At 46.6% G+C, this 8,936-nt stretch overlaps 1 protein-coding gene across 3 annotated transcripts in view; it reads right to left on the reverse strand.

The window, feature by feature from the left end:
- The window catches only part of TMEM123 (transmembrane protein 123), a 72,592-nt gene extending 67,634 nt beyond the window's left edge, over positions 1–4,958 (reverse strand). The window contains exon 1 of one of the 3 annotated variants that reach the window (XM_070384339.1): positions 4,766–4,958. In XM_070384339.1, coding sequence (XP_070240440.1) covers positions 4,766–4,865 — 100 coding nt within the window. In that variant the 5' untranslated portion in view covers positions 4,866–4,958. The remainder of the gene's footprint in view (positions 1–4,765) is intronic. The other 2 variants (XM_070384338.1, XM_070384340.1) reach the window with 2 other exon arrangements.
- Positions 4,959–8,936: the final 3,978 nt, after the last annotated feature.

Raw genomic sequence — 8,936 nt, forward strand, 5'->3', positions numbered from 1 at the left:
GGTAGATTATTCTGCAGGAAGTTCTACTTTTGCACTGCTTCTATGAAATGTGCCTTGATACTGTTCATAAATCTAGATCTATATTACTAGATTTTTTAAGACAGAAAACATATAGCTAATGTACACATTTACCTAGTACTTACTATGTGCCAGCCACTGATAAAATAGTTTGGACAGGAGGCCATGTGGTTATGAGGAATTTCTACTACAGACAACTTTGCTCTTCTGAGGAGAGTGGATCACCCTTACTACTAATGAGTGCCCAAGGTCTTGTGCACCAGCATGCCTAACTTCATACAATGGAGAGAAGATGAAGTGGGTTAGGGTTTTCACATAAAATTGGAAGCATTGTTGATATAACTCTTTGAATTTTTAACTAGTAACTTAAAATTTGGAAAAAGTTTGGAAGAATTCTACGCTCTGCAACTTTTCAGGGTGCATTATTCACCTTGGATCTTTGTATAAGGGAAGATTAAATACATATATTACATGGGAGGCGAGCAAGTATGTTATTGTGTACTTCCAAAGAAGGCCCTCCCCACAGCAAAAACCTCCCAAGTACAAAGAAAGTAAGCAATAACAATTCTGATGGAGCTATCTTTACTCTGTGTGCAAATTTCTTCCTTTTGCTGGAACCATAATGCATTTATCCCAAGACTATGGTGTGAAGATTAAACCTGAAAAAGATCAAGGTCAGTAGGCTATGTATTTAGATGTATTTAGCAGCAGGTAGCAAATAACTGCCAATACTATGAAGGGCTTACTACATGCCAGGCCTTGTGGGGAGCATGTAACCTGCATTAGCCCATCTAACCCCCAAAACAATTCTGCGACAGGAACACAGCTAGGCAGTGACAGAAGACCCATAGGAAGACCCACAGGGGACCACCCAGCTGTGTTTAGTTGCTCCATTGTGTTTGACTCTTTGTGATCCCATGGACTGTAGCCCACCAGGCACCTCTGTCCACGGAGATTCTCCAGGTAAGAATACTGGAGTGAGTTGCCAAGTCCTCTTCCAGGGGATCTTCCCAACCCAGGGATTGAATCCAGGTCTCCTGTACCGCAGGTGGATTCTATACCATCTGAGCCACCAGAGAAGCCCATGAAAACTGGAGTCGGTAGCCGATCCCTTTCTCCAGGGGATCTTTCCCACTCAGGAATCAAACCAGGGTTTCCTGCCTTCAGGCAGATTCTGGCCACCCAGCCAGTAAGCGGTGGAGTCTCAGATGTGGACCAGGCTGTTTGATTCCAAAGTGTGTACATGAGAGTGCCAACTGGAAGTGTTGATTTTCTACGATAAACCTGCTTCTGCCCTCTGGAAGTTGGCAGTTGTTCCCAGTTGTTGCATTGCTGGTTGCTCAACTCTAACACCAGGAAGTTATCTTTTGAGTCTTCCTTCTTCCTCACTCCACCATCCAATCCATTAGCAATGATTTCAGTTCCACACCCCAAGTAGATCTAGACTCCACCCACTTATCCCCATTACCCCATGTCTTCATCTTTTGCCCAGATTACAAGAGCCTCCTGTTTTTCTCTCCCTGCTGTTGTCACTCTTATGACGGGTGCTTTACTTTTTTCTCTTTTTTTGACTTGAGGAAGAAGGCAGAAACTATCTTCTAAGCTCTTCACCTTTTTTCAAAAAATACTTATGAAGTACCCACTGTGTGCAAGCTGAAATAAAGAATGTCTTGGACAATCTAGGTACAAGGAGGTGGATGCTTTACTTGACAAAAAAAGACTCAAGTATTATATAGCACAATACTACTCTAAATGGAATTAAGTTCATAAAGTGGCCCAGAATCATTAAAGATTAATTTCATCTCCTAATTGGCTACCCATTATGGTGGTTTTTGAAGTGTGGCAATCACTTTAGACAGTATATTAAAAAGCAGAGACATCACTTTGACAACATAGGTCCATCTGGTCAAAGCTATGGTTTTTCCAGTAGTCCTTTATGGATGTGAGAGTTGGACTATAAAGAAAGCTGAGCACCAAAGAATTGGTGCTTTTGAACTTCAGTGTTGGAGAAGACCCTTGAGAGTCCCTTGGACTGCAAGGAGATCCAACCAGTCCATCCTAAAGGAAATCAGTCCTGAATATTCATTGGAAGGACTGATGCTGAAGTTTAAACTCCAATACTCTGGCCAACTGATGTGAAGAACTGACTCATCTGAAAAGACCTTGACACTGGGAAAGATTGAAGGTGGGAGGAGAAGGGGACGACAGAGGATGAGATGGTTGGATGGCATCATTGACTCGGTGGACATGAGTTTGAGTAGGCTCTGAGAGTTGGTGATGGACAGGGAGGCCTGGCGTGCTGCAGTCCATGTGGTCACAAAGAGTCGGACACAACTGAGTGACTGAACTGAACTGAACTGAATCACTTTAGAAAGTTCCTCTTATTTGGATTCCCCCTGCAGGCTAAGAACACTTTAGGGCTTGCCTAAGGTTTGACAGATGTAATCTAGTGTTAGAAATGGCCATCTCTTAGCAACCTGTTTGAACTCTTGAAGGCAGCATTTCTGAAGCTACCTCAACCCTTAGACTTTTCAGTTCATGGTCATTGAAGTCCTTCCTTTCCCCTATGCTTGTTTAAGGTGGGTTTCTGTCACTTGCTACTGCTAACAGTCCTGACTAACAGCTTTCCCCTCCCTTATATCTTTCATTGTACTACCACGTTCTATCCTGTTTGCTGGCTTGCTAACTTATTCATACTATCCCTCCTCCTTCAGCGAAAATATTTATGAAATTATGCAGCAGACTGAAGAAAATCTTAAAAGTAGAATTTCAGTAATCTTTTTATTTTTTCCCACAATATTCTGGGCAATGACAGTATTGCTTGAAGAGTCAACATCACACAATGTAGCTTAGTGGAAAATGGTTGAAAGATTGATTCTGGCCTCTGAAATCAAACATCTATTAGTTGTTTCACTTTGCACAAGTTAGGTAACTTCTAAGCCTCAATTTCCTCATTTATAAAATGGGTATAATACTGGAAGGATCCAATGGGATGAGGTATGGACCTCAATTAGCACAGAGTGAGAAGCTCACAGAGTGAGATGAAAGTGTCTAGTAAAAATTAGTTACGGAACTCTAGTATGACAAAAATCACTGTATTTCATAATGACACTTTAAATGGATTACAGATTACCTATAAACACTAGGACAACATTTATTTGTTCTTTTGAGATTTCCTTTATAGAACCTTCCTTTAGTTTCAAGGTGACATTATAGTCTGGAGAAATGGATTCCCACTCACATTGGTTATACCAGTTCATGAAATCAAGGCTCTCACATAGTAGAGCATCCCAAATTTTTCAAACAGCGTTAACATCTAGTGAGATATCAGGTAATAAACAGAACTGTCAAAAAGTGAGTATTAAATTAGGACAAAAAAATCTGTTATGAGGGGAAAAGAAAAGCAAGGACACTTTTTCTCTACTCAGTAATTCAGAGAAACAATAAAAACGTATACTTTCACAAAGTAACATAAAAAATGGAGACCTACTGACATAAATATTGGTATAAAATTAGCACCAAGTTATACTCTTTAACTCTAGACTGTTCATTTTACAATCAAACACCTCGTAATATTGAAAATACGATGGACATGCTTTTACTGATCTTCTTTCCTTAAATGATCTCAAAATGTGGTCTACAAAGCTAGTCTGTCACATGTGCAATTCAGCAAAGCAAACAAAAAAATTCAGCAAAACAAACGAAAATCGTTGTCTGATTCACCCAGATTATTCTAGCAAAAGTAGGCGTTGTGTCTGAATTACCTGGTTTTGCAAACTGCTGGATAAAACTAATGTAAAGCTAAATATACAGTGGATAGAATTTAAAAGCCATGAAAAGCTTGGGTCTTTAAACTAACTCACTGTGGTTTACTGATCATTAACCAGTTATCTGACTTCTATTAGAGTTGACAAAGAGAAAACAGAATTTACTCAGGAAATCCCAGCTTTCGCCGCTTTATCGAAAAAGTCCCCAAAAGGCCAAGGGCCTAAAGGGACACCTCCCTTCCCCCAGGAGCGAAAGGTCAAAATCATTCTGTCATGACTCTACTGGCGGTGTCCTGAACTCCTAACATCCGCGCAGCTGTTCAAGGCGGCAGAGCTGATGCGCCTCGACCGCTGTTTACGGTACACGAGGGACCGGGAGCGGCCATCCACAAGGGCGCGAGCATCACCTGCGCCTGGGAGGGCTGGCCGCATGCCCCCGAAGCTCCCAACCTGCCACATGAGCCCCAAAGTGCAAACTTGAGGCGTCTGGGGTCCTTAAGACTATATGCATAATTGGTTTGATTTTACACGAGGCAATGAGACGCCAGAAAACGCTGAAAGGTTCACAACTAACTGGTAGACACGTCTGCTCAGGAGTCGGTAGACATATTTTCCAGTCCCCCTAACCGTTTACAAAAGGAAGCCTGAGAGGAACTCTAACCTCCCCGAGAAACGTTAACTTCGGGGAAAGGCTGTAACAACCGCGCTGCAGGCCGGTCGTCGGTAGCGCAACAGGTGACTCGCCGCCCTGGGCCGCGACCGCGGCGAGCCCCGGAGCTGAGGAGAGGGCCAGACGCCCAGTCAGCCGGCGGCCCCGCGGGGCGCGGGGGCGCGAGGCCGCCCGGCCGCCCGGCCGCCCCCCGCCGCCCTCAGGCCCGCGCACGGCCGCCGCGCGCTCGTCCCCACACTCGCACAACTTTCCGCGCGGCCACAGCCAGCCGGGAGGCTCGCGGGCCGTGGGCGACCCCGCGGCCACTCACCCTCGGGGTCCGCGCTGTCCGTGAAAACCTTCAGCAGCGCCACCCCCAGCACGACCCCCAGGGCCAGCAACGTCAGGAAACCTCGGGCGCCGAGTCCCATTGTTCCGAGGCGGGACGCCGAGGCCTCGCGGGTCCTCACCGAGCGGCTGCGGCACGGCTGAGAGCCTGCTCCCCTTCCCCTCCCCCTTCCCCTTCCGCCGCGCACGCCGCCCCTCCCGCCGCCTCCCCCCAAACACCAAATCGGGCGCGGGAACCTGGCCCGGAGGGGGCGTCGCGTGCCGGCCCAGGAGGTGGGGCTGGGCGGGGCCGAGGCGTCTTGGCGGGGCGGGGGGGCTGAGGGGGCGGGACCGAGACGTGGGGGCGGGGCGGGGCTGAGGTGGAGGGGCGAGGCCGGGGCTGAGGGGGAGGGGGCCGAGGCGGAGGGCTGAGGCGGGGGGACTGGGCCGAGGCGGCGGGGCAGAGGCGGAGGGGCGGGGCCGAGGCTGCGGGGCAGAGGCGGAGGGGCGGGGCCGAGGCGGAGGGGCTGAGGCGGAGGGACGGGCCGAGGCGGAGGGGCGGGGACAGGGCGGGGCTTGCGATTGGGCGCGCGGGGCTCTCCTCGCCACCTCCCCTTCCCGCGCGTGTCTTCGAGCCCCAGAACGCTTCATCAAGTTCCTTTTTTTTTTTCCCCGGAAATGGCAGTTTCGTTTTTTTTTTGGAAAAAAGCGAGCACCTGTTGCCTCTCCGGATAGCGAGCGCGCCGGGCTTTGCTGGGCTCGGAAGGAAGTCTTTGAAGAGTAGTTTTTTGGTGGGGTGCAGGGGATGCTTGCGGCTTCGAGTGACAGGGAGAAGCCTTGGGCGAGGGATGCGTAAAGGGAGGTCCAGGAAAGAAGCTGGAGTAGATGGGATCCCCTTTGAGGGGTCCTGTGCCGTCAGAGGGTTTTTTGTTGTTGTTGTTTTTCTGAGATGGGGCGGGGGGTGGAAAAGACAAATTCGTTTAAGTTTATGATTCGTTGGTGGCTCAGACGGTAAAGCGTCTGCCCGCAATGCAGGAGACCCGGGTTCGATCCCCGGCTCGGGAATATCCCCTGGAAAAGAAAATGGCAACCCACTCCAGGACTCTTGCCTAGAAAATTCCATGGGTGGAGGAGCCTGGTGGGCTACAGTCCATAGGGTTGCAAAGAGTCGGACACGACTGAGCGACTTCACTCACTTTATACGTAAAACATCCATGATCTCTATACCCCAAATTATACCGCCTCTTCTTTCACAGATTCCCGGCTTCTCTAGACAGCTTCCGTGCCTTAAGCGGTTATTAAAGTGGACTCTGGTGGGGGGGTGGAGGGGATGGCGGCAAGGGGACACGAAAGAATTGGTAGCTATTCAGAGGAAAGTATAGCCGGCAAGACCGAGTTTGCACACTTCTAACCTAGTCTGTTCTCTCCTTGGAGAAGGAGTCTGCTGTCCCAGTTGGGATGGAATAACCTGTTCTGAATAGTTTTTGCCTAAGTGTCTCTTCAGCCCTTGGAGCCAGTGCTACTCACGTGTCTTGACTTGCAGTACTCCTAAAGTCTGCATTTTGTTTCTGCTAAGAACTGTGAAATAACCTGTAGTAACCTGTGGCTGATGCAAGAGAATGACAAAAATTGAGTCCTGATTTGGGTGGGAAACCCTCAGTTGAGAAGGATCCAGGGCACATAAGATCCAGCCACACCCAAACCCCAACACTATAAATGTTGCAGATCTAAATGTTGTTGGTTCTTTTGGTACCTGACCCAGATTTCATGACATAAAGGCCTTGATATTGCAGTTAAATTCCATAAAACATGTTATGAGAGATTGTATACTTTCTGATCTCAGGTTCAGTCTCTTATTATAGACATGACTTCTATTTCTTTGCATTGATCTCTGAGGAAGGCTTTCTTATCTCTCCTTGTTATTTTCTGGAACTCTGCATTCAAATGAGTGTATCTTTCCATTTCTCCTTTGCTTTTCGGTTCTCTTCTTTTCACAGCTATTTGTAGGCCCCCTCAGACAGCCATTTTTCTTTTTTGCATTTCTTTATCTTGGGGATGGTCTTGATCCCTGTCTCCTGTACAATGTCATGAACCTCCGTCCATAGTTCATCAGGCACTCTATCAGATCTAGTCCCTTAAATCTATTTCTCACTTCCACTGTATAATCATAAGAGATTTGATTTAGGTCATACCTGAATGGTCTAGTAGTTTTCCCTACTTTTTTCAATTTAAGTCTGAATTTGGCAATAAGGGGTTCATGATCTGAGCCACAGTCAGCTCCTGGTCTTGTTTTTGCTGACTGTATAGAGCTTCACCATCTTTGGCTGCAAAGAATATAATCAATCTGATTACGGTGTTGGCCATTTTGTGATGTCCATGTGTAGAGTTGTCTCTTGTGTTGTTGGAAGAGGGTATTTGCTATGACCAGTGCATTCTTCTGGCAAAACTCTACTAGCCTTTGCCCTGCTTCATTCTGTAATCCAAGGCCAAATTTGCCTGTTACTCCAGGTGTTTCTTGACTTCCTACTTCCCTATAATGAAAAGGACATCTTTTTTGGGTGTTAGTTCTAAAAGGTCTTGTAGGTCTTCATAGAACTGTTCAACTTCAGCTTCTTCAGCATTACTGGTTGGGGCATAGACTTGGATTACTGTGATAGTATGACCAACCTAGACAGCATATTAAAAAGCAGAGACATTACTTTATCAACAAAGGTCTGTCTAGTCAACGCTATGGTTTTTCCAGTAGTCATGTATGGATGTGAGAGTTGGCCTATAAAGAAAGTTGAGTGCTGAAGAATTGATGCTTTTGAACTGTGGTGTTGGCGAAGACTCTTGAGAGTCCCTTGGACAGCAAGGAGATAAGTCCTGGGTGTTCATTGGAAGGATTGATGTTGAAGCTGAAACTCCAATACTTTGGCCACCTGATGCAAAGAGCTAACTCATTGGAAAAGACCCTGATGCTGGAAAAGATTGAGAGGAGGAGGAGAAGAGGATGACAGAGGATGAGATGAATGGATGGCATCACCAACTTAATGGACATGGGTTTGGGTAGACTCTGGCAGTTGGTGATGGACATCGAGGCCTGGCATGCTGCAGTTCATGGGGTTGCAAAGCGTCAGACGTGACTGAGTGACTGAACTGAACTGAACTGAACTGAATGGTTTGCCTTGGAAGCGGACAGAGATCATTCTGTCATTTTTGAGATTGCATCCAAGTACTGAATTTTGGACTCTTTTGTTGACCATGCTGGCTACTCCATTTCTTCTAAGGGATTCCTGCCCACAGTAGTAGATATAATGGTCATCTGTGTTAAATTCACCCATTCCAGTCTATTTTAGTTTGCTGATTCCTAGAATGTCGATGTTCACTCTTGCCATCTCCTGTTTGACCACTTCCAATTTGCCTTGATTCATGGACCTAACATTCCAGGTTCCTATGGAGTATTGCTCTTTACAGCATCGGATCTTGCTTCTATCATCAGTCACATCCACAACTGGGTGTTGTTTTTGCTTTGGCTCCATCCCTTCATTCTTTCTGGAGTTATTTCTCCACTGATCTCCAGTAGCATATTGGGCACCTACCGACCTGGGGAGTTCATCTTTCAGTGTTCTATCTTTCTGCCTTTTCATACTGTTCATGGGGTTCTCAAGGCAAGAATACTGAAGTGGTTTGCCATTCCCTTCTCCAGTGGACCACATCCTGTCAGACCTCTCCACCATGACCCATCCGTCTTGTGTAGCCCCACACGGCATGGCTTAGTTTCATTGAGTTAGACAAGGCTGTGGTCCATGTGATCAGATTGGCTAGTTTTCTGTGATTGTGGTTTCAGTCTGTCTGCCCTCTGATTCCCGCTCTTAGTGCCTACTGTCTTACTTGGGTTTTTCTTACCTTGGACGTGGAGTATCTCTTCACAGTTGCTCCAGCAAAGTGGAGCCGCCACTCCTTACCTTGGATGTGGAGAGGAAATAGAAAAAAAAAAAAAAGGAGAAGAAATAGAGGAAAGCAATAGAATGGGAAAGACTAGAGATCTCTTCAAGAAATTTAGACATAAGGACAGAAATGGTAGGGACCTAACAGAAGCAGAAGATATTAAGAAGAGGTGGCAAGAATACACAGAAGAATGGTACAAAAAAGATCTTCATGACCCAGATAATCACGATAGTGTGATCACTCAC

The sequence above is a fragment of the Bos mutus genome, chromosome 15 (genome assembly GCF_027580195.1).
Source record: "Bos mutus isolate GX-2022 chromosome 15, NWIPB_WYAK_1.1, whole genome shotgun sequence".
Taxonomy (NCBI): domain Eukaryota; kingdom Metazoa; phylum Chordata; class Mammalia; order Artiodactyla; family Bovidae; genus Bos; species Bos mutus.